We start from the raw sequence: 25,385 nt of genomic DNA on the forward strand, positions 1-25,385 counted from the left end.
ACCTACTCTTTTTTTTCGTGACCATTTTATTGTTAACTGTGACATAGTAATTTCGTACCTCTCTATATAATAACTTAATAAGTGTATCTATTTTATTGGTATCGTGATTTGTACCTATTTTATTTAATCTAGTACCATTTTTTCCCTAAAATAATAAAATAGTCTCTCACCGAAAACTTACTCGTCATTTATAATTCTACTGAATACCAAATACAATCCTAATCCTAATTATAAATTAATCAAATAGTTTGTTGGCTTCTATGGTTGGTTGGTGTACTAATTATATACCTAATCCGTCCATCTCTCAACACTAATCTTAATTTTTTTTGGGGTGAGGATCTTAATCTTTAAGGGTCCGTTTGGATACAATTTTAGGAGGGAAGGGGAGGGGAGGGGGAGTGAGGGGAGGTGAAGGGAGGGGAGAGAAGGGGAGGGCAAATGAAATGTGGGTGTTTGGATAACAAAAAATATGAAGGGAAATGGAAGGGGAGGAAGGAGGGAGATGAAGAATGGATGGAGGATTGAAAGATGTTGGTGGTATAATTAGAGTCCAAATAATGTTTTCTTTCCAAATCTTGCCACCATTGGAAAGATTATAGTTTGTTCTATAGGAGGGAAAATAAATCCTCTCATTTCTCTCCCCTTCCATTTCCTTTCTCCCATATTTTTTATCCAAACAAAGGAAATTAAATCCCTCCCTTTCCCTCCCCTCCCCTTCTCTCTAATTCCTTCAATCCAAACGAACCCTAAGAGTACTTAATTGAGTATAATAAAAACACCTAATTCATCAAAAGCAACGAGAATGAATGATTGATTTTACGATCAGATCAATATTATTGAAGAGTGAAGCGAAGACAATGGAAAAAGCCCAACAACTTGTAGCACTGAGTGAGGAAGAGTCCGAAAGCGTGTATCGGGTCGCGGTCAACCCGCACGAGTTTCAAGTAGGACCCAGTTTCTATGAGGATTTTGCACTCCGTGGCATTCGGGTCAATCGGGTTGAACCCGGGATCATATTTTGCTCCTTCAAAGTGCCCCCTCGTTTGATTGTAAGATCTCGTTAATATTTATTTCAACTTTTTTTTCTACGTATGAAATTGAAGTGAACATAAGAGTACCCCTCCGGGTTACACCTAAATTTTTATTTATACTAGTCGCTGCCAATTACTAGACTATACTCCCAGGAGTATACTCGTCCATACTCCTCTATTTTTTTTTTTAAATAACAAATATTAAAATATAAAAACTACCCACCCCAATCCCTCATTTTACTCTTAACTCATCAAAAACAGTTACCACAAAACAAAAAAACCCTTGTTTTCTTGCTCACTTAACCTTCCCTCCTATATTCACATATTCAAAGAATCTATGCATTTGTAGTCGTTTTCAATCGTTTGATCGGGTATGTTCTAATAATACATCAATACCCTAAAGTTAATTGAATTAAATTTATGTTTTATGTCAATATTCATTGTTAAATTGTTATATTAGGTGATTTCGGATTACCCTTTAATGTTAGATCTCTCATTATTCAGAGTTAAATTGAGATCGGGTGTGATATTCATCATATGACTATCATATTCGCCGTCAATTTGATGAATATGTATTATCTATTGTGATATTCATCATACGTCACTATGATATTCATTTTACGTTTAGTGAATATGATAGTGTAATCTAATGAATATGAGTTATGTGGTATGATATCCATTAAATGATACTATTATATTCACTTTTAATTAGTGAAAATAATAATGTAATTTGATGAATATGTACCATGTAGTGTGATATTCACATTATGATACTATTATATTCACTTTGAATTTAGTGAATATGATAGTGTAATCTAATGATTACGAATTATAAACTTGATAAATTCGAGTACAAATAGAAGAAAAATTGTTGAATTTGAAGAATTTTAAATTTGATAAATCGGGCAATTTGGAAAAAAGAAAAAAAGAAAAAGAATAAACATACAATTATGTAGTGGGTAGTTAATTTTGTCTTTTTTTTATGGGTGTATACTACTCCCTACTCCTGGGAGTAGGATATAATTTGCCGGTCGCTGCGCCGCGCCCTCCCGGGCACGGAGCTTCAATTTGTCGAATACCTTATATTTAATTTCACGTCATTTGAGTGTAGCTTAAGTGTGCATATATAGCTTAAGATTGGGAGTTGAATTATTTAACGTGTTTGTCTTCCACCTGTGCATGAATTGAGTTGAAGCGTTTTTTTGCATTCTTGGCAAGGAAATGCTTTAGTATAGCGTTGTCGTTATTACGTTGAAGCATTGAAAAGGCATGCTAATCGTAGGGTACAACGATCGTAACGCCATTCAACTTGGACATAGCAACCGGGCGCGGGACCTCAATTTGGAAATCGTTTGGGTGAACGCATATGTACGCACCGCAACTGAAATGGATAATCTGGTCTATAGATGTACGTAGTAACCACACTTGTTACGATGTTTATGATGCGTTCTCCGATTGCTTGCTTTTGGCGCGCAGTTTGTGTTAATGAACTTTTAAGGGGGGAGGTTAGGAGGTGGCTACTAATAGAATTCTAACCGCCACAACCTGGCCGATTTGTAAACCTGAATTCTAGTGAGTGGCATAACCGTTAGAAGGTTGTCTAAATCATTGGTAATCTAAATCATTGGTAATAACTACGACAACATTATAATATGATCTATTTTCTGAGACCATCATCATTAACCTGAAATTATGTATGGAACTTAGCACTGCTGCTGCAAATGTCGTAAACGGATATAGCGTAAATCTGCATTAGCGAAGTTCCAAGTGTGCGGAAGATATACAACTGACTAAAAGCATGATCGTTAAAATCGTTAAAATGCAACATCTTCATGTTCTCTAAAACAATTTGACAAAGCAATGTCAAACATTGGAACAAGTTACGCATTTGACCATTTTGAAATACGAGCTCACTTGACAAATAAAACATTATACAACAGAACACTAATTAGTTGTTAATCACATATTTGATAGCTCTTTCCACCACGTCACCATGGAGCCTCCTGTTATATTTCCACCATTAGCTCTCGGTTAATCTACTCATTAGTAGCATGACTATTGCCAAACGATTCTATTCAAAGAAAGATTGATTTTATTAGCAAAGTTATTCAGTAGGGGTTCCCGCAAATAATCAAAGCAATCAATACAAACCAAAACAAACAATCAAAAAATTAGAGAGTGCATGTGTACAAGTACAACTACCTATCCACATAATTGTAGTTTATATTTATCAACACTTCCATCTGCATAAAACTAATGATTAATATTGGCAGTAAAGTATTGCTTATTCATTCCACCATCACCCCTGTTTAAGGCCTTACTTACCACACCTCTCATAAATTTTCCTACTCACAAACTGACAGAACCCCAAAGCCGCTTGAAATAATGTTCAGTCAAATTCAAACACAAATATAGCTATTACATATTTTTGGGACGTATGGATAGTCATATAAAGTCATCTTTTTGAAACAACAATGTGTTACTACTGGTCTTGAGTTCAGGTTTTTTTGGAGTATAACAATATTAAGACTCAGGTGTAAAAGTTTTGCGACCGTAAGGGGTTATAACGTGAAAAAAAAAAAGTTAAAACGATAACAAATACTCTATTGCCTCAAATCCACCAATAGCAAGAAAACGTGTGGAAAGAATACGTTGTACCATTCTCAACAAGAAGCAGCAAAATAACCTCATAAAGCTACAAACTCAGGTTATTAAACAACAAATAATATACTTGCTCCGTGTCTGAGTCATTTGTTTACCTATTCCATTTTGGGGTATCTTATTCATCACCAAATCTCATTGAAGACGGCGATATCTGTTACAAGCTTGTGACGGATACCATTTCTTCTCACAAAATATCCATGAGAGGTGAGTGGGGAAGCACATGGGGGGTGCCCCACCTTGTCCCCTCTCCCTTTTTGTGATAGGTCTTCAGCTTGTGACGGGATTAGCCCGTCACAAGCAAGACGCTTTGCTTATTCATTTGTTTACTTTTTTTATATTAGGTAGGTCTTTTATGGATAATTTGATCATATACATCCATTAGTCTACTTGTCATTCAGTAACCACCACATATGGTCCCCTCCTCTTTCCGTGATCTTTGTACCAAAATTAAAGGTAAACAAATGACCAGGACAAAGGGAGTAACAAAATTTAAAATTAAGTGAAGTCATTCTTCTTTACTGTAGCTAAACTGCATGAAGTCACACAAATATAAAATGAGTAAATAAATAAAGTAATATCCGGGAAAAGCAAGCTAAGATCATGGAAAAAATGAGAAAGATAAAAAAAATGAAACTGTAAGCCGAGACTGAAAGGACGAATGATCAGGAGAAATTAAAATGGGAATTTTGGGAGCAAGAAATGACGACACCTCTCAGTAAAATGAAAAGCAGACAAATGAGAAAGTTATAAAACACATGTAATGGTATACATATAAGAACAGGCTAGCACGTACATGATACTGAATTGTCCGAAGCAAAGTGCCCTAAGGCTAATTGTAAGCAACCAGTCCATGAACACCAAGCTCCAACAACAGCAAGACACCACCACAATACCCTACAATCAGAAATGAACAATTGTTTGACAAATGTAGTAAATTGCTTTCGCAGCCACTCTCACCATTCATCTTGCTTTCCTAGTAAGATAAGAAAAAATGTTCATCTAAATTAAAACAAAATACCTGAAAACCACGGGCTCTGGCTCACCCGTGCCTCCACATTCGCTGCCAAACTCATCTGCCGCCTAGAATCTTATTCTCGTGGACAAAATGCGGGGGTCAAGTGAATACAAATCTACATGGTAAAGATGAGTTAAAATAAGAATTGATAGTGTAAAATTACAACTTGAATCATAAGAATAAACCGGAAACAATGTTCATCAAAGAAATATGGAATTGTTAGTGTAAAATAGAGGTAGGAAATGGGGAATTGATAAAGGGCAAATGGGTGTTGAAGAGGGAAATAAGGGGATTGAGTGGATGGAGGACAAAGTAGCGTAAAGTAAAGGATGAAATGCGGGATAAACAGAGTAAGTACTATAGATCACATGACAAGCACGGATACCGCATGACCATTAGGCTAACTGGTACGAATTTCTGGAGAAAACCAATATGAAATAGTCGTTTTCAGGGGGAAAAGGGTGATGAAATGAATAGACAAGAATACAAGGTCAGTACTAATACTAATCAGATGAGTACTTGCCTATGTGTCTCTCCTTCAATCTTCTACGCAACATCGTAACCACTTAAACAATAACAATTGAACACAAGGTCAATACTATTTGCACCAACCCTAGCTATAATGTCTCTTGTTAGAAGGAATCTTATGTGGACATGCAATCAATGTAAAGTATTGTCTTGGGGATCGAGATTGCTATCTAAGTGAAATGTCGGATACCATAGAGACAAGACATAAAAATACCCCTGAGTTTAAGGAGTAAAGAATGGGCAGGTTAATAGGATGATACCTAAGCTGATATCAACACCAGTAAAATAACATGCCTTGTCGTGAGCACTGGCTACCGCACTCACAAATTCTATGTAAGCTCTTATACTACAATAGTATGGCCCTGCATACAACAAACCACAAAACTGAACATAGCAGTCTGAGATCTCATCTCATCTGAGTCTATCTCACTGTGAAAGAAACAACGAAAAAAATAAAAAAAGGTCCAAAATCACACCCGAAAACCTCAGTCAAACACATTCAAAGCAGAAAATATCAAAATATTTACCATCATCGTCGTCGCATCATAATCATCACAGATGCAGCCATAGCCAGCATCGCCCTCTAGAGAGTTTTTGTTCCTTCGTCCCCTTCCTTTTATCCGTTTTTAAAAAGCAGAGAACATAAACAAATTAGAGAACTCTCAAATAAACTCAATTGAAGTCAACAGATCGGATAGGGAAGGAAAGAATTTGTTTCTATTGCTTTACTTTAATGTGAAAACAAGTTGGGAAAATCACGACCGCCTATTATCAACGAATCATAAAATGCACGTGGAGGCATATAAACAGGTTGCTGGCTTAGTAAAAGTATCAAAAAGGCAACGGAAATAGCACAACCAATCAACACTTACCAGAACGAAAAACAACAGTTAGGCCAGCGAGACCAAATGCCTTCGCCATGGCGCCGCCAATGTGGCCGTCAAACAACTGCATCCCGGGTAACAGATCGACTCGCCAACCTGACCACGTTAAAACTGCAATGATTAACATGCTAAAGATTGATATGAGAAACTCGAGTTCAACATAGAATTCAAAAGCGATGTTAGGAGGCATACAAACAGGTTGCTGGCTTAGTAAAAGTATCAAAAAGGCAACGGAAATAGCACAACCAATCAACACTTACCAGAACGGAAAACAAAAGTTAGGCCAGCGAGACCAAATGCCTTCGCCATGGCGCCGCCAATGTGGCCGTCAAACAAATGCATCCCGGGTAACAGATCGACTCGCCAACCTGACCACGTTAAAACTGCAATGATTAACATGCTAAAGATTGATATGAGAAACTCGAGTTCAACATAGAATTCAAAAGCGATGTTAGGAGTGCAATTCAGAAATGTCAGGGCCCTCCCAGATGGGAGCCAATGCCATGTGAATACATATTCTTTACTGGGGCAGTAAAAGTAACAAAAAGGCAACAGAAACAGCAAATTCAAACAACACTTGATAAAACAGAAATCAACAGATATTAGACCTACCTAATAAAAAAAACAGAGATTAGACCAACGAAATAAGCACCTGTGTTTTAGCGTCGCTTATGATATTGTCGGACTGCATGAGCTGGCAGTATCAAATATCGGCTTTCCTATGGGTTGGCCGACACTGCAATGTTCACCATATAAAAAATCAGCCTTAGAAAAAGTAGTCCAAATTGTATAAAAGCGATGCACAGCCACGCAGCATGTAATCACCCTCCCCCCCCCCCTCTAACCACGACCACCAGCGGCAGGCCTATGCCTCATCCCCGCATATACACAAGATACAAAGTACAAACGTAGCAGCATGCGTAAAACAAAGATGAAGTTAGTAAAATAAATTAGCATCCGTCAAGGAAACAATCAGCAGACATTAGGTCAGCAATTTGTTACCTGTGCTTTGGTACTACCGATGCAATCGTCAACCTTAACGCGTTGCCAAGGTCAAAATGTCACCCCCATGTGCGTCGGAACTGCAATGGTCAGGAGCTGTAAACTCAAACCGAGGAAGCTTGGAATAATAGTGATAAACAACAAAGTCGAGGGAAAACCGAAAACATACGTAAACAAATTAAAATAGACAATTGGTGACCCAAAGACACCACAAGTACATAAACGTGATAAATTAACAACAAATACAATATTTGGTTCAAGTACTCACCTCTATTTCTTTGACACGTACATTATGTAGAAGTTGTTGCTGGGCTTTATGTTGTTCTGTTCCACTCTCCAACGCTATCCGCACACGTCTTGCCCGGACTCAAGATTGAACTCGCACTAAAGCCTGCATAAACCGAAGAATTATTGCAGCCTGTTTCATTACAGCATGCCCTCTGACAAGCGCTTGAAGTGTTACCAATCCTTTCAATGCTCTAAAAGCTTGCCTAGCCTGATTGAAGAAAGAAAATTAAAATTTACAGCGAACACTCAATAAGCATCGTAGATATTGCAGACTTGGATCAGAGAAATCAACTCCTAAACATATTGCACCGCCATAAGAGAATCAAAACAATGATACCAATTTGTCAACGCAATGATCATTTATGATACTATTTTTAGTTAATTGTCTTTTTTACTATCATTCTCTTAGTGAGAGGGAAGGGCGTGAAGGGATTCTTCCACACCACATGTGCGCGTGGAGCATGAAGGAAGACCAGATAAATCTGAAGCATTACCAGGAATCCTCGAAAAGCGGTTTCAATGTATGTAGCGGTTTCAATGTATCCTAGAGTGGCGTGTGATGATGCTACCATTTGTTGCTTAAATCATTGGTTTAGCTCGCTATAGCTTGAAAACTGTAGGATACAAAGAGGAAAAGCTGAGAAGAAAAAAGGGGAAGGCAGAGAATGAAAGGAAGAAGGTGGTTACAAATGGATGGCATGTAATGAAAGGAGAACAAGAGAGGCGGGAAGAAAGGCAAAGATCAAAGGGGAAAAGGTATGATGGGAGGGAGGGATGGCAATGATTGAATGGAAAAAATCTAAGTTTTTTTTTTTTTTTTTGGCGTGTGGTTGGAGGGGGGGGACCGGGGGACCGGACGGGGAAGGCACTACCAAGGTGACTAATCCTAGGCTACAGTGCCTGGGTTTTATTAACAGGAGAATTAAATGCGATTAGGAGCAAAGATCGCATAATCATCACCATCATATCAATTCTCAATATCCATCATTGTCGCAACATCCTTATCGTAGTCAACTTAGAGTTCACGAATTGAATCATATAAGAGCCTATCAAAGCAGTTTCATATAAATAACAGTTTAACAATCCATGAATCATCAACTGAAAAAAAAACTTAACATAAATCAAGTGGAATTAGAGGTCAGGGGAAGCTTTGAGAAGATAGGGCCCAAATGTTTAGGCTAAGATCGAGAAACAACTTAACATAATGCGAGTTGCTGCGAATCCTTGAATGTCGCTTGAACGATGACCAATTCACAATTTTAAGCAACATAATTAAACAAAGAAAATTTATGACGAATTGGAGTTCACTAACCTAAGATTAGGAATAACAAACAAAAAACCATCAATGCTACCGCCTATAGCCTGGCCTGCAGCCTGGCGATCGCCATCAAAAAAATCCGCTGCAACCACAATTGAAAGAAACAAATAACATGAGAATGAGGAAGAACTCATGCTGTAATCTGGAAGAAATAAATGGGTAGGAAAAAATGAGGATGTGTGAGGAGTGTCGTTGCAGAGGAAAAGAAAGGAGAAGTAGAAATCATACCCGAAAAGCAACAATATATGGACCGCTGAATCGCTCACCTTTTAGGAGAATTTAAAGCAACTCCAGTCCCAGGCTTGTGCCCACAATTCCAGCCCCAGGAAATAACAAACCTAGAAATCAAAAAACAAACTACAAACAATTAGAAGTAGGATAAACGATAATGGAAATATGTAGGCAAATGAACATATGAACAACTGAATGAACTCAGACGTCACGCTAGGCCAATGTTAAATAAGCGAATCAAAATCAAACCAAACGAGGATGAGTCAAATATTTTTAAAACCGCAGAATACAAATTAGGAAATCTTAGTACTTGAACTAAATCACTCAAGTCTCAGCCAAAGCTCCAAGTTCATGTCCACAACTCTAGCCCCAGTAAGTAAGGAAGTATCAAACCCAGAAACTAAAGATCAAATAAAAAATGCCTTAACTGGACAAACTAATTGTTCATCGTCTGAGGTAAAAGTTGAGATAATGAGTAGGATTTGGATATGGAACTGGAACGAACCGTGAATAAATGAAAGCCAAAACCCCCTAGACAAAGAAGAAAACACCTTCAAGGAAACCCACCTTCAGAACTACTAACCCGAAGACGAGAACCTGTAAATAACAATAAGACAATGAGATCTTCAGAAATAACAATAAACCCACAAATCGCATTATTAAAAACCTTATTAGTCAGAACGGGTAGCGTGCCTTTGTCGATGCAGTAAGCAACCTTGAAGTGGTGACCCATCTACCAAATGCCTTCCAGCTAACCTTGTAGGTGCGCTAGAGCCGTACGGGTGTCCGCCCTTGCGGTTCAAACAGAGAACACCAAGAGCACAATTAGAAATTAGTTTAAAGAAGGGCGAACGTATACAAAGGAAGTTCGGCGGCCTCTAGCAGCATTAGGTGCTACAAGTATGCATACCCCCAAAGCGAAACCACCACAAGCAAGTAAGCACGCGTAAATACACATTCAAACCAACGACACTAACCGCAAAATGGACAAAGGAGGCAGATATGACAGTCAATACCAGCACGTAAGTAACACAATTAAGTCACTGCTCTCCTTTAACATACCACAGTTAAGATTGAGCATAAGCATCATCCAAATATGCATTACCAAAACCTTAAATAAGCAAGCAAGAACATACGAACGACCACTATAACCCTGACAAATTAAGAGCCTATAAAGAACGCCTGCTTAAAGAGTAAGCCCAACACCAGTGTTAAACAAAAATTCAAAAGAACGGCAAGTGTTCACCGGGTAAATACCTACCGGTACCTTCAGGGTTCCCGGAGATTTTAAACATGCTTAATCAAAATCCTAAACACAAATAATCCACCAATGGTACGAGTATATTAACAGGTTACCTATGGTGACCAACACAAAGCACACAAACAGGCAAATTAGCTACAAACAAATTAGGCTTCACTATTTCAGAAACCAAAACTTACAGCACACTATGTCCGATATAGATTGACAAACACACAGCTATGTCGTTTTTGTCGGATTGGGGCAGGCTACAGTAATGGCTATTCGCACGCGTGTAATGCGTAGCAATCATATCCCCTTTTGTTTCTCCCCCACTGAGGTTCAGGCCCACTTTAATTAATATTAAAAAACTAATTAATCCCAAAGAAACAAATCAAACAAACTACAAGGCACTTGAAGAGTACAACAGAACAGACTCGAGCCACAATCCCCGCTCATAGACAGTTTACGCTACCATCCACAATAACGGTTTAATAACTATAACCTACCTCAACAATAATGACGCGCCATTAAAACTCAAAGTTACTAAATTGAATTATAAATCTAACTAAGCAGGGAAAGCTCTCTAACAACTGTTGAGCCAAAGCAACATAACATGTAAACCCCGAATTGACTGACGACGGAATCAATTAAACAAAAAAATAGACATTACCCAGCAGAAACAAACACTGGACATACCCCGTAAACATAACATTTTCTGAAATCTAATTCAACACCAAGGCTATATATTAACAACAGCAACCTGAATGATAAGAACGGCAATAATATCATACACAATCGCAATACCGATTCTGTGACAACATGCAAATCAAAAGAAATTAAAACAATAACAACAATAATTAAACAAGAGGGATGCAGATCGGGAAGTAAAACAACCACATTTCGCACAAAAATGTTAAAATCATAATTCCTATCTGCACATTAAACGCCGATTTCACAATTCCTAATTTCTAAACTAAAAACTGAAGGCGGGAATGACAATGGATCGAACAGAATAGCACGTTAACAACACAACAACAACTTACAATGGTAAAAGGAAGCAATAATAAGTGTACAACAATCAACAAAGATTAGTAATTTTGTAACAGAAATAAATACCTAGGTTTTGCTGGGGTAAATCATCAGTTTGTGCGAACCAAAGACGGAGGAGAATAAGCGTTCAACAGAAATGGCAGAGTAAAAGGGTTAGATTGTGGCTGAGAGTTAAAGGATAAATGGAGGGAGGAGATCTTCAAGGGGCATCCAACGGTAGGGGTGTGACTTGCCTTGCTACTATTCATTGCTACAGTGCCTAAGTTGGGGCTTTTTAAATGGTAAGGATTTCATTGGATTGCCTTAAAGTGTAAGGTGTAAGGAGACGGTATCCTTCCTATTTTTTCATTGGGCGGGGCGGAAGTAGTATATTGAATTATTGATCCCAACAAATTATTGCTCAATCAAGTTACTTTAGAGCAGGTGCAATGGATGATTCTTACCTTGAGTTTGTCAATAAAAACTTTAAAAATAAAGTTCTTTTCATTGTGGATGTCTTTGAGTTTGTCAAAAAAAGAACTAGGTTCTTTTTTAAGAACCAAGTTCTTTGTTGATTTCAATAAATTAAATATTGTGATCGAGATAAGAAAGTTTAATAATGGATCCAATAAAAAACAAAATAAAAGTTCTTCCATTCAAGAAAAAAGTTCTTAAACTTAGAAAATGGAGAAAAATGACTTGGCATTGAACCCATTGCACTTACTCTTAGTTTCAATTAGTTTTTTAGCCCCACGCGTTCTGTTTATAATATGTTGCAATTAAAATCAATTAATGCAATATGTTCATCTATCGTTCAATTTTCCGCAATAAAAAAAAATAATTTATGTCGTGGCTTTGTCTTGTCTATTTGTAATCTAGGGTTTATGTTATCCTATACTCCGTATTTAGGAATCGTTTGGTTACTCTCTACAAGACACGTGAACTCCTATTGATGTCAATTACAAAATGGGTAAGTTATTTTGTTATCTCAATTCACATGAATTACAACCTCCCCTAAACTCTAATTCCCCTTAATGAATGGAAGAAGTTGTTTACATAATTCCGTGGTAAGTGAGATTGCCTACATAATTCTTTTACGCAATCAAACAACTGTTGTTTCACGTGAATTTTAAAATCACATGATATATAACTTCGTAGGCATTGCAAGATCTCACATGCAACCAAACGACTCACAATTATGAAAACTACCGGTAGATAGGACGTATTATCTCAAGCTAGGTATTGAGTAGTGGAGTATTAGATTACTAATGATCATGATTTATTCCTCACGTACAGTACACCGAGTTTAGATTAGTCTTATTTCGCTATAAACGATATTTTTCTCGCTTTAGCACGATATTTCACTATATAATCTTAGTGTTTCAAGGATTCTCGTATACGACAAAAATAAGGGGAGTTAAATATGTACATGACCTTGGTTTTGTATTAACAACACAAAGGTTACTAAAGGAAAGATTCTCAGGATAATTTCATTAAAAATGGCAATAATGAGTTCATCTCTAAGTTTATCATGAAATTATCCTGAGAATCTTTCCTTTTATGACTTCTTAATGTGTGCCCTTAGGGCACACGTTAGAAAAACCCTCAAAAATTTTATTCATTGGATGATTGTTACTTCACAATATCAACTAACACGTCCAAATTAGCGACATTTATCTCCCTTAATAGAAGGAAAGAATACTTGCAAATTTTTCAAGTTTAAATTCTAGTTGTATTCTTATAAGTTGTAGGCTAAATATGAACATGTTGTGGCAGGATAGGGATGGAAATTTGGCAGCTGGTGCAATTGCAAACCTCGTTGATATCGTTGGCAATGCGTTGATTTACAAAGTTAACAAGCCTATGAATGTGTCCGTTAACATGTGTATCTCTTACTTGTCCAATGCCAAGCTTGATGTGAGTCCCTTGTGTTAGCAGCAACACAAATTCTCATTTAAGACGCGTTTAAGCTTGTTAACATCTCACAACCAATTTAAATAATGGTAAAAAGTAAAAAGTGATTGTGAAATGTCACAAGTATCTTTTCGTTATACTCCGTAAGTAACAAGTAAGAATAGTTGTGGTCGCAAAGCCCATGTCTAAGCATGTTTTATTTAGTTTCTATCGGCAGCAAACAAATATTACTTTGACACTTTACTTTAATCTCTTTCGTAGTTTAGATGTACACGTTATCATATGCTTGATTCATCGTAATATGCAAATTTAAGACATCTTAAACTTTATCATCATGACACTCTTTTTTAATTATTCATCGTAATATGCAAATTTAAGACATCTTAAACTTTATCCTCATGACATTCTTTTTTAATTAAGCTAAACGTGTATGCGTTTTATCTATGCCGGCTGTGCGAAAACTCTGTTTGATTTTGAAACATCTATACTTTGACAGGATGAGTTGGAGGTGACATCGAGACTTTTAGGCAAAATTGGAGCGGTATCTGGGACTTCCGTCATCATTAAGAACAAAGCAACGGGAGACATTGTTGCTGAAGGACGACATTCATTGTTTAGCAAACTTTAAAGCGTTAACTAGCAAATGTTGTATGTGACTGTATTTATTGAAAGCAAGCAAAGAAAATTCACAAATACTTACTTGCGAAGGTCACAAGTTTTGACCGCACCGACAACCGAATTAATGTGACTGTCACAAGTAAGACTTGTTAAAAGAAAATTAACGAACCTTGTGGTTGAAAGCATTTTTATCGATTAGCACTTGCTAAAGAAACTTATTTGATACTCCGTACAAGACTTGTAGCAGTTGCAAAATAGCGATATGTTCTATGAGACTCCATAAAGCTAAGCTATTCTAAGAATTACAATCCAAAATCCAACATATAGGAAGAAAACACTGAGTTAACAACGTGATGCTGAAAATAATGACAATGCAGAAAATAATAACAATGCATAAATTCAACATATACTCCGTAGTTAGGTCTTGCTCTTTTGGACTTAAAGTCACTTAATTTAAGATCACTTCAGATCCTATAAGTTCAGTTCAGTTCAGTTCAGATCAGATCCTATAAGTTCAGTTCAGATCTTATATGTTCAGTTCAGTTCAGATCCTATATGTTCAGTTCAGTTCAGATCCTATATGTTCAGTTCAGTTTAGATCCTATAAGTTCAGTTCAGTTCAGATCCTATAAGTTAAGTTCAGATCCTTTAAATTCAGATCAGTTTAGATCTTATAAGTTCAGTTCAGTTCAGATCCTATAAGTTAAGTTCAGATCCTTTAAGTTCAGATCCTATAAATTCAGTTTAGAAGAGTAATATACAGAATATTTTTTTTTAAAAAACCGATGCAAAAATATTTGACATTATTAATTATTCGATACATATATACATTATTATTATTTTCAAAATAAAATTATCATTCTTCTCATTATTTTTTATCGTAATGTAACCGTAATATAATGTATGAACAAACCAGTGTATATAAAGTGGGAAAATGTTACGGAGTATTATTTTACCTTGTGTTTTAGATTATATTTTCTTATCAGTGTTCTCTCTTGGCTACCCACTAATTTCATGTAAAAATTTTGTTTAATCTCACTAAAAGTTTGCATTTTACAATAATAATAATAATAATAATAAGGGTATTTTGATAACTTATACCTTGAATAACTCGCTTTTTCAAATCTTATACCTAAGATAACTTTCTTTAAAATGTTATACCTAAAATAACATTTTCTTCCAAACTTGATACCAAATCTTAAAAAAATGCCTTAAATTGACGATTTTGCCCTTACTAATTTGATGGTTTTTAGTGGTGGTAATTGTGGATGTGTGTATTAATAGGTGGGAAAAGGATGATGGTGTTTAATTGGTTAGGAGAAGATCGTCAATTCAGAGGTTTTTTCGATATTTGGTATCAAGTTTGAAAGAAAATTTTATTTTAGGTATAAGATTTTAAGGAAAGTTATCTTAGGTATAAGATTTGAAAAAGTGAGTTATTTAAGGTATAAGTTATTAAAAAACCAATAATAATAATAATAATAATAATAATAAATAAATAAATAAATAAAAAAAGTTGCGGTTTAAAAAAAAAACAAATAATAATAATAATAATTAAGTTAAATTAATTTAAGTTGATTTAAATTCGGATCGTGTAAGTTCAGTTCAGATCCTATAAGTTCAGTTCAGATTCAATAAGTTCAGTTCAATTCAGTTCCTATAAGTTCAGTTCAGATCCAATAAATTCAGTTTAGTTCAGATCCTATAAGTTCAGTTCAGTTCAGATCCTATAAGTTCAGTTCAGTTCAAATCAGATCCGTTTCAGTTCAAAAGAACATGGCCTTAATAAGAAACTGCACTGACTTGTGGTCACAGTGCAGAAAATAATGACAATGCATAAATCTACAGTAGCGGAATTTCTCTCTAACCATTATGATTGGGTATTAATCTTTTGCCTCTTTGCACCATACATTGTTTTCTCGTTCGTTTTCACTTTTTAACACTGAGTTAACGACGTGATGTTGTAAGATGCACCTTTTTTTTCTATTGAGTTATGGTTAGACATGAGAAAACATGATGGGCTCCAAGAATCCTCTAATATCGACTGAAGAAGGAAAAATGGCAGTACTCTTGACACTATATGTGTAACGGAAGCCATTGGGTTGAGGAATTTGTGGTTATGTATTTATAATTTCATATTGTGTTCGGTTTTGCTTGTTGACATAATTTAGTACTTAAAATGTGTCATAAGTATAGTGTAACGGAAGCCATTGGGTTGAGGAATTTGTGGTTATGTATTTATAATTTCATATTGTGTTCGGTTTTGCTTATTGACATAATTTAGTACTTAAAATGTGTCATAAGTGAAATGATTACGACTTCCTTCCGCTAAAACTTGGAAATTCTTGACGTTAAATTGTACAATTTATTGGTCAATTACACATATCACATGTGTGTGATTTACCTGTATTTCTAAGCACCCTAGAAGGCTATTCCAGTTTTTTGAAGAGTATAACTCAAACCTACTAGAATCGAGCAACTACATCGCCAGAAGAAGACAAGTTGTTAAGGTATGAGATATATTTGTGTTTGTTGTATTAGGCTCAATATTTTCTATCAATTTAATTACTTATGGAGTTGTGTTATACTAGCTATATAGGGAATTCTTTCTAGGCCTGTAGAAGAAAATAAAAATTCGATGAGATTTTGGCCGGAAAAAAATAAAAGAGATTTAATTTCACAATTGATCAAAGTTAGAAGGTTTAATCACCATTTCACGATTTCCGATATACTCGTATATTGTCATCATCACTGATTCCTTCGACTTTTTAACCATATTTGCGATGACTTGATCTTTATATTATCGACGATCTGTTAAATCAGAGATAGTTTAATAAAGACTTTCTTACCCGACCAACCCACTTTGATAGCTAAAGTTTTTTCTTGGTAGCTAAGAAGGCGTTGTACTTACATTTTCTAGAAATTTTAGATGTGTTTTTCCTTGGTTGGGCGTCTAACTTGTATTAATATGCAATACCTTGTATCCTTTGCATATATTTGTTGGATAAATGGCTCAAAATTATTCTTTTGTTGTCCACAAAGAGAAAATAAAAATAAGTTTTATGGGTTTATAAGCTTCCTCTCCCCTTCCTTGTTTGATCTTATGACTAGACCTTTTGTGGAGGATTGTGGGTCTAATTTGGGCCACACGTGCATGCCATGCCACGCCACGCCACGTCGAGCTCTCTAAACTTCTCTATAGGAATAATAGCTCTCTCGATGTTTTGTTTGGCAGCGTTCTTGGTTGTTCTCATCTGCTTTTATACCTATACCGAAGTTGCAGCGGTTGTGTTAAATCCTAGAGGTCGAATGACTTAACATAATCGACTATAAGGCAGTGTCTACCTTCTTTACAGATAAGCTCATTCTTTTTCTATTTAGAGTACTTTAATAAAAATATATAGGTTAGTAACAATATATTGGAATCAGAGTACCAATATGCACTGAAATCAGAGCACCTGAAGAAATTCTTTGAATTCATTCAGTTGCCAAATTTTGACATTGACGCCGATACTACTACTGCTACTTTTAAGGTTAGTGATTAAGTTGTAGACCTCTTCTTATACATCTACTTGTGACACCCGTGTCTTATACTTGTAATGTTGTACGTTTGCATTATACTATGTAGTTAGTAAAAAACTGCACTGACTTGTGGTTATAATGCAGGAAATAATGACAATGTGTAAATCTACCGTAGCGGAATTTCTTTATAACCATTATGATTGGATATTAATCTTTTGCCTCTTTGCACCATACATGCATTGATTTCTCGTTCGTTTTCATTTTTTAACACTGAGTTAACAACGTGATGCTGAAAGATGCACCTTTTTCTATTTAATTATGGCAAGACATAAGAAAGTACGATGGGCTCCAAGAATCCTCTAATATCGACTGAAAAAAGGAAAAATGACAGTACTCTTGACACTACATGTGCACTGGAAGCCATTGGGTTGAGGAATTTGTGGTTATATATTTATAATTTTATATTGTGTTCGGTTTTGCTTAGTGACATAATTTAGCACTTGAAAGTTGAAATGCATCCTAGGTGAAATGATGCGACTTTCTTCCGCTGAAAGTTGTAAATGCTTGCCGTTAAATTGTAGTACAATTTATTGGTCAATTACACATATCACATGTGTGTGATTTACTTGTATTTCTAAGCATCCTAGAAGCCTATTCCAGTTTTTTGAAGAGTATGAGATAATCTTCGTTCATATTATATTAATTATTTGTTGTATTAAGTGCAATATTTTCGGTCAGTTTAATTACTTGACAAATTTTCATTATAGACGGACACTATCCGTCTATACGTATAGACGGATATCATTTTCCCTCACAAAATACTCATTTGTCATAAAGTGGGAAGCACATGGGGGTGCCCCACCTTGTCCCCCTACCCATTTTATTAGAGGTCTTTACCCGTTTGTTCGCCCCACCCGTCTATACCAAGAGCTATTGTAATTACTTATGGAGTTGTGTTATACTCCCTCACATCCAAACCAAATATGTAACTGTTGTTTATCACACTTGTTGAAACACGTTTTGTAACGTAAATATTTTTAGTTACGGGACTCGTTCCTCTCCTACAAAGCATATCTGCCCAACAGTCAAATCCTAACAAGGGAAGCTCTTCACTAACTAAGGACGTTATTAAAAATTATAAAAAATTTATATTCTAATGGCATCCATGGTGATAAATAAAACAAGATTTCTTATGACTATATTTTGTCTTATAAATTAAGAGTAATATCAAATATTTTATACGACCATGAATAGTGACAAAAGTAAGTGTTAAGTTTGGTTTGGATGAGAGTAGTACGGAAATTCCTTTAAGGCCTCGAAAGAAAATGAAAATCCGATGAGATTTTGATCGGAAAAAAAATAAAAGGGTTTGATTTCACATTTTGGTAAAGGTAAGGGCTCAATTACTCTAATTAAAACTTAGAGATTAGATTTCACAATTGATCAAAGTCATGAGGTTTAATCACCATTTCACGATTTCACACGAATTTGATTTCACACTCCCTTAACACTCGAACCATAAACAGCGGAACAACAAATATGTACTTTACATGGTCGAATTTACACACAACCCAAATCTTACAATTTACATCACCCGTATTCCACATCCCCACACATTTTTGTCAAAGACATAAGACGGTTTTACATAAAAAATTTACAAAACAGATGTTTTTAATAAGACCGTTTCATTTAAATGAATTCCAATATTTATATAAATCGATCCGTTTTACGAGTAATAACTAACTAACTAACTAACTTTTCTGTTAGAGAAGGACTTCTCCAAAACCCACTTCTATAAAACATATCCCACATCTCCTTCTCCAACTCCACCAACTCCTTATCCACCCCCACCACCATCGCCGCCTCGTCGCAATCCTCCACATTTAAAAAAGGGGTTCGAGGGCTGGTGACGGCGAAAGACGGCTTTTTCATCATCCGTTGTTTCTTCCTCCGCCTCATCGCTTTCCGACAAATCCCGACCGGAAGCTTGTACACCACCGTAACTACCAGATTAACCACCGTACACGGACAGCAACACCAAACCGCCACACACTCCGCCGCCGTGCCACCCGCCACCTCCGCGATTCGCCCCTTTTTTGATGAGCCTAGAAGTGGGTCCCGCCGGATTATTATCTGGTTTCTTCCCGCCATTTTTGTCATTATGATCCAATAATTGATGATTGAATCAAAGCCCTAATTTTGGAAATTTTGATTGGATTTATCAGAAAATTAATCAATGGTGGTGATCATTTGATTAATTAAAGGAATTAATGATGTGAAAATTTGGGTATTTTTTTGGGAGGAATTGATTGGATGAATTGTTAAGTGGTTGAGATTTGAAGGTGGTTTATATAGGGAAGGAAGAAATTAGTTTAATTTGATTATTTGAGTGATTAGTGAGATAAATAAATAAATAAATAAATAAATAAATAAATAAATAAATAAATTAGATGATTATTATTGAATTAGTGAGTAGTGTGGTTTGTAAGGCTGAAAATTGTCGAGGTCAAAATCATAAAAGTGAGTGGATTATTTTTTGTGTTGGTGAGGGTGACACAAGTATCATTTCAGGATTTTTTTAAAGAAATTTATATATTGGTACAGTATATTATATTATATTGTCGTCTCAAGTAAATAATTAAGTACAAAGTATAATTAATCAGAATAGATAAAACGTGTTTTTTTAACCGATAAGATGTACGATGATTTGATACATTTGAATGACCTAAAGATTATAAATATATCAATTACGGAGTATTTCATTTTTTTTAACATCTTCATAAAACAGGCTTGTGAGGTATTTGAGTTCGAAGAATTGAGTTAATCGTGTTGTTTTGGGGAGTTGTGTCAAGAAATGATGGAGTTCAAACTTAATCATGATTTTAACATTTGTCAACGGGGTAAACTAGTCGATATATTCTCAGTTCATAAACGGTTTACTACTCTATTTAATTTAATTTAACTCGCGAGCTTTACACCTATTGTACAAACCAATTTAGAGGAAAATCAAGTCACTTATTGACTGTTATACATTTAGTTCGTGATTTTTCGTTATTGTTGGTGACGAATTTATCATCAACAAGATTCTATAATTTAACAAGTATGAAAATAAAGTATTTATTTTATATGGGTTGAAAATTCGTAATTTTCAATGATTGGATTGTTAAGTATGCCTTATCAAACAAGCAATTAAATAAATAAATTACTAAATAAGAAAATGAAAGAACCGGTTGAGTAGCCGAGTAGATGTACAAGCTTGAAATGTTCTCGAGTTTTGACATAAAATTTTAATATACTATTTGATTAAACTCGGACCACATTCGGCTAAAGCGACAGTAATGATGGACCTTTTATAGAAAATAAGATATCAATCTTTGATTGATGAATGAAATCAGTAATATATTGGTAGAGATAAGAGTGCAAATGTCGATACAAAATTCAATCACCCCTTTTTTTTAATTGTTTTATCTAACAAATAACAGCGCAACAAAAACAATGTAAACAGAGTATTACACAGTCGAATTTTAAATCTTATCTTGTACGGTTGTGCTTTCACTATAATTAGATTAGAATACTACGTAAAATGGATCCACAATCATGAAAAAACATAACCATTTTAGTTTAACTGAGTAAACAATTCGAAGAAACCATTTCACAAAACCTCTTGTATAAGGGCTGTATTTATCATTTTTCATATTTAGATTAAAAATTTGAAAGATGCATATGATCCAAAGTTTTTCCATTACTTGAAGCAAATAATCATGTGTCATTAAAGCCATGTTCTTTTGGACTTAAAGTCACTTCATTTAAGTTCACTTCAGATTAAGTTTAGTTTAATTCAGATCCTATAAGTTCAGTTTAGTTTAGATCCTATAATTTCAGTTCAGTTCAGATCCTATAAATTCAGTTCAGTTCAGAGCCTATAAGTTCAGTTCCAATATGTCACTTAATTTAAGTTCACCTTAGTTCAGTTCAGTTCAGATCCTATGAATTCAATTCAGTTTAAATTCTATAAGTTTAGTTCAGAACTTATAAATTTAGTTCAGTTCAGATCAAATCAGTTTTAATCTAAAACAACAGGGCCAAGAGATAGAGTGATAAGAAAACATGTCGATTATTACGAAAATGTTATAGATGTCAAAATTTCACCAAAGAGAGTTTATACTCTTCAAAAATCTTAGCTTAATAAATTACTCTGTATGAGAGTAGAACAACACAGTTTGCATTTGAGAAATTAAGGGCTATATGACTAATTCTATGCTGTATACTTGAACGCAGGTCAAGCAACTCCCGGCTTCTGCAGTTTATCCCAAGAAATTCATTATCACCAGATGGAGCACTAGATTGCACAGAACAAAGTCTGCAAAAGCTCGCTCGGGTGCTAAGTCCTGCAATTAGATGGAGAAACAAGAGATCAAGCTACATCATCAAACAACCAAGCTAAGAAAGATGATGAATGTCCTCAATAAGAACATTTTGCAATAACTTAGTGTGTGTGACCACCTTCCTAGTGAATTTAAAGTGACCTCGAATAATCCAGCGAGAAAACTCCATAAAAAAAATTTACCCTGAGTTCCACTCCCTGTCCGATCTTAGCCATCTTTCCCAAATAAAACGGAACAGAATACCAAACAAACTGAACAGAGGTTCATTTATATAGCATTCACATATATCTGAATATCACACAGCACTATTGATTTCATTAAGCAGGCTTGATATCCATCAGGCGGTATCAATGAAGTATCTATGTTATGCAACAATTTTTTCTTAAAACCAGCAGAATGCCTTTAGTGTTTAATTACGACGAGACAAAGATGACATATTCCAATTTCCAAGTACCAACTTCTACTACACATTTCCAGGTGCTACCTCTTAGAGATTAGAATAATTAATGCATCACATTGAGATTCGAAGTGCTACAAGCTAAATCTCGGTTTGCGACACTGAAGCCAGATCACGGTAGTTAAGGCATGAAGCCGTGAATGCTGCCTCTCAATGAGGTCGCAATAACCTTTACAAACTTGGTAATTTGGTCGCAATGTAGTGTCAGACATCTGATTTAATACGACATTTCATGTTTTGATTTCCCTCATCGATCCAGAATTCCAGATATCTTCAGAATCTTTGTAAAGCGGTCAAGTTGAGATGTCACAGTCCAAATATAATATAGTACCATGGTCAATAAGTTTTATTTGAATAAAGGTAGGCCTTGAAGAAGTAATGTCGTTTTAGATGCATCAATACCATCAACCAGAAAGAAACCTTAGTGAACAACTGAACACAATTACATCCTAACAGAAATACATGGTTTCTCAACAACAGAAGCTACGTTTAGACGTATATCTTCTTTCTTAACATTTCCTTACCATGCATTCTTGACCCCATCCACGGCATTGCATATCTTTTTAACTTCCGCACTACGATTGCACATTGAAGGGTCAAGTTTCCCTTTCCCATTTCTTCACTGGCAATAGTTGCTTCTCTTACTTAAATTAATTTTATGTGTATTAGGGCTTGCTAGGGATAGGGTAATATTATGGGAGTGTAGATCTCAAAACAAAGGGGACGTCTAAAAGATGAGTAAATGGGGCTAGGTGGAGGCGGTGGCAGATGGAAACAGGCAGTTGATAAGTGATGGTGGTGATGGAAAAAAGAGGAGTGATAGGAAATATTACTGCAATATCGGGGTAATGCGTTCCCCTAAGGGCAACTGGGTAACTATTATCCCATTATGAGAAATTAAAATTCTTACCCTCCCATCCTCATTTCCGCCATCCAATACCACAACTCCCCCCTTCCCCATTGTTTTGAGCTCTATTATCCCACTGACAAATACCCTCATCCTAAGCAACCCTTTAGGAGTAACATAAATGGAATAAGAGCCTGACAGATAAAGCTCAATAAGAAAAAGCAGTTACGTCATATATGTTCAACCTTTAAGTTAACATCTCCACTCACTTGAAGTAACAAAAGCAACAAAGAGATGAAACATCGAGAAAAAATCATACCTTGAATTCCTTGTTTTCCTTATTCACTTGAATGCGGAGACACACTACAGCACCATTTGAACGACGTTAGTTTCAGGTTAACTAAAAAATGTCCAAAAGCAACATCAATTGATACATACAGACATACAGTCATACAGATCATACTTACCAGCAAGAACAGCTGTGCCTACACAAGAAAGTACACCAGACAAAAAAGAATTGAAAGGGAATGATCCAACTGTTGCCATATAAGCTACCTGAAAGGGCAAATAAGTGTGAAAAATCATGCTGCAAGTTACATACCAGATTGTTCAAATAAGTAGCGTCATACGTGTATCTGATACCATACTAATAACCATGCATTACATCTACTTTGCACTAACAGTCTCAAATTGGAACAGTGTATTGAATAAATGGGAAAAAAGACGGGATGTTGTTAATGTCCACAGAAATGGATTTTCAGTGTCCACAGAAATGGACGTAACTGAAATGTGTAAACTTGTTAATGTCATTAATAGTCACTGTTGATTCTACCTCCATGGGTTTGATTGCTTACAAGCCAACGTAGCATATCTAATTCTGGTTAGCCAAATCAACAATCTCTTATCTCATGGTCATACCCCCACAAATTGGGGCTTGGATCTATTGTTCTAGATGCCAGAACTTGAGACTTGCGCAGCACCTGCACATGCATAATGACCTTCAAAAGGCTTACCCCTTGGTACCTCCCATTTTCCCAACGCCCAATTCTAAATTTGTCTTGCAAGCTCTTTATTCTTCCAATAAGTTTATGAGCTTGCGATAATATGCTATTGTCAATAAGATTAGCTTCTAATATGACATTGTCAAGATGTGAACGTCTCATACCGTCAAAATACAAGAAATTATTACTCCCTCTCTCCCGGTCATTTGTTGTCCTTTTCCATTTAGGGTGTCTAAGTCAATTATTGTCCTTTCTATTTTAAGAATGAACTTGATGAGCAATTTGATCATTCACACTCAATTTATTCTACTTGTGATTCAGTAATTGGCCCTCTCCTCTTTCCTTGGTCTTTGTGCCAAAACCAAAGGACAACAATTGACCGGGACGGAGGGAGTACTTTATTAACCAAAGAGTCACTCCTCCCATCACTAGCTCGCGAGTGGTTTTTGGAATGAAACCTCGTGAATACACTTCCTTACTTGTCGGTGTGGCTTAGCCAGTTTCACATGTTATCTCAAAGCAATCACTAAAACAGGAAGAGCCACAAGTTTCCAAATTGCCATTCACCCATACCAACTCAACCAAATTTTGAGCATTTTCTCAACACATCGTATAATCATTAATCACTAAAACAGGAAGAGCCACAAGTTTCCAAATTGCCATTCACCCATACCAACTCAACCAAATTTTGAGCATTTTCTCGACACATCGTATAATCACTAATCATTAATCATTACAGCATGGAATGGAGCATACGATCAAAGACAACTGATAGAAATGGTATCGTAATTGCTTGTGTAATGGCAGTCAAATTAGGGTTTCTAAACATTAGAAAAACGCGAATATAAACACGAATCCCTAAAACCATCAATTTCCAGTACAAAATTGATACCTGAATGAGAGCAGTTGAAATGGCGAAGATGATGTAGAGATCGATGATCTACACAGAAACAATCACGAAATCAGGAAAGAAAATACGATAAAATTTGAAATTAAAGGTAGATTAATGTGATTGAAGAAGGATAGAGAATAGAGACCTTGAGATTGATAGGAGTGGCGGCGTAAGCGGAACGGAGAGAGTGGAAGAGTGCTCGTGCATCCTTGACTGTTGACTTCGCCATTGTTGTCTCTCTTTAGTCTCTACCACTCTATTGTGCTTGTATGATGAGTGTGATTTACGAATCGGAAAATGGTAGACAACTTGTTTCGAAAAAACCGAGTTGTCGTTCTTTTGGACTGAAACAGTGGTATAAAATTGTGAATTGTAAGATGGTTTATACAAATTTATCGAAAACGAGATCTTTTTTTTTTTGTGCTGATTTTCGCAGTACACATTTTACTCATCGTAGTACACTGTTGACAATTATACCCATTTTATTTCTCCTCCTATTTTCCCTCTCTAATTTCAAAC

At 35.7% G+C, this 25,385-nt stretch overlaps 3 protein-coding genes across 4 annotated transcripts; 1 reads left to right on the forward strand and 2 right to left on the reverse strand.

Annotated features, from left to right (window-relative positions):
* The first annotated feature begins 235 nt into the window (after positions 1-235).
* LOC141594811 (uncharacterized) lies at positions 236-13,947 on the forward strand. 2 transcript variants are annotated; one of them, XM_074414803.1, is made up of 4 exons: positions 236-353; positions 752-1,049; positions 13,007-13,147; positions 13,641-13,947. In XM_074414803.1, exons 2-4 carry the CDS (start codon positions 807-809, stop codon positions 13,770-13,772), a joined length of 516 nt encoding a protein of 171 aa, XP_074270904.1. In that variant the 5' UTR covers positions 236-353; positions 752-806; the 3' UTR covers positions 13,773-13,947. The 2 variants fall into 2 exon arrangements, with proteins under 2 accessions (XP_074270904.1, XP_074270909.1); XM_074414808.1 differs by lacking the exon at positions 236-353 and having other exon boundaries at positions 521-1,049.
* Positions 2,754-6,487, reverse strand: LOC141594821 (uncharacterized). Its single transcript, XM_074414814.1, has 7 exons — positions 6,383-6,487; positions 6,111-6,218; positions 5,766-5,851; positions 5,234-5,600; positions 4,714-4,782; positions 4,489-4,589; positions 2,754-3,284 (listed from the first exon to the last, which is right to left on the reverse strand). The coding sequence occupies exons 1-4, from the start codon at positions 6,462-6,464 to the stop codon at positions 5,580-5,582; spliced, it is 297 nt and encodes a 98-aa protein (XP_074270915.1). The 5' UTR covers positions 6,465-6,487; the 3' UTR covers positions 2,754-3,284; positions 4,489-4,589; positions 4,714-4,782; positions 5,234-5,579.
* A 7,432-nt stretch (positions 13,948-21,379) lies between the features above and the next one.
* LOC141594825 (dolichyl-diphosphooligosaccharide--protein glycosyltransferase subunit DAD1-like) lies at positions 21,380-25,233 on the reverse strand. The gene is made up of 5 exons (XM_074414818.1): positions 25,012-25,233; positions 24,867-24,914; positions 23,441-23,528; positions 23,293-23,336; positions 21,380-21,672 (listed from the first exon to the last, which is right to left on the reverse strand). Exons 1-5 carry the CDS (start codon positions 25,093-25,095, stop codon positions 21,589-21,591), a joined length of 348 nt encoding a protein of 115 aa, XP_074270919.1. The 5' UTR covers positions 25,096-25,233; the 3' UTR covers positions 21,380-21,588.
* Positions 25,234-25,385: the final 152 nt, after the last annotated feature.

Source organism: Silene latifolia, chromosome 1, assembly GCF_048544455.1.
Source record: "Silene latifolia isolate original U9 population chromosome 1, ASM4854445v1, whole genome shotgun sequence".
NCBI lineage: Eukaryota > Viridiplantae > Streptophyta > Magnoliopsida > Caryophyllales > Caryophyllaceae > Silene > Silene latifolia.

Excerpts from the sequence above, each read along its gene's own strand:
- LOC141594821 (XM_074414814.1), bottom strand. The coding sequence starts at position 6,464 with ATGCATTTGTTTGACGGCCACATTGGCGGCGCCATGGCGAAGGCATTT. Across the intron at positions 5,852-6,110 it reads AACTGTTGTTTTTCGTTCTG|GAAGGGGACGAAGGAACAAA; the intron begins GTAAGTGTTGAT and ends AACGGATAAAAG. Across the intron at positions 5,601-5,765 it reads ATGATGCGACGACGATGATG|GGCCATACTATTGTAGTATA; the intron begins GTAAATATTTTG and ends TGTTGTATGCAG.
- LOC141594811 (XM_074414803.1), top strand. The coding sequence starts at position 807 with ATGATTGATTTTACGATCAGATCAATATTATTGAAGAGTGAAGCGAAG. Across the intron at positions 1,050-13,006 it reads AAGTGCCCCCTCGTTTGATT|GATAGGGATGGAAATTTGGC; the intron begins GTAAGATCTCGT and ends ATGTTGTGGCAG. Across the intron at positions 13,148-13,640 it reads TGTCCAATGCCAAGCTTGAT|GATGAGTTGGAGGTGACATC; the intron begins GTGAGTCCCTTG and ends ATACTTTGACAG.
- LOC141594825 (XM_074414818.1), bottom strand. The coding sequence starts at position 25,095 with ATGGCGAAGTCAACAGTCAAGGATGCACGAGCACTCTTCCACTCTCTC. Across the intron at positions 24,915-25,011 it reads CCACTCCTATCAATCTCAAG|ATCATCGATCTCTACATCAT; the intron begins GTCTCTATTCTC and ends GTTTCTGTGTAG. Across the intron at positions 21,673-23,292 it reads AGGAAAACAAGGAATTCAAG|GACTTAGCACCCGAGCGAGC; the intron begins GTATGATTTTTT and ends ATCTAATTGCAG.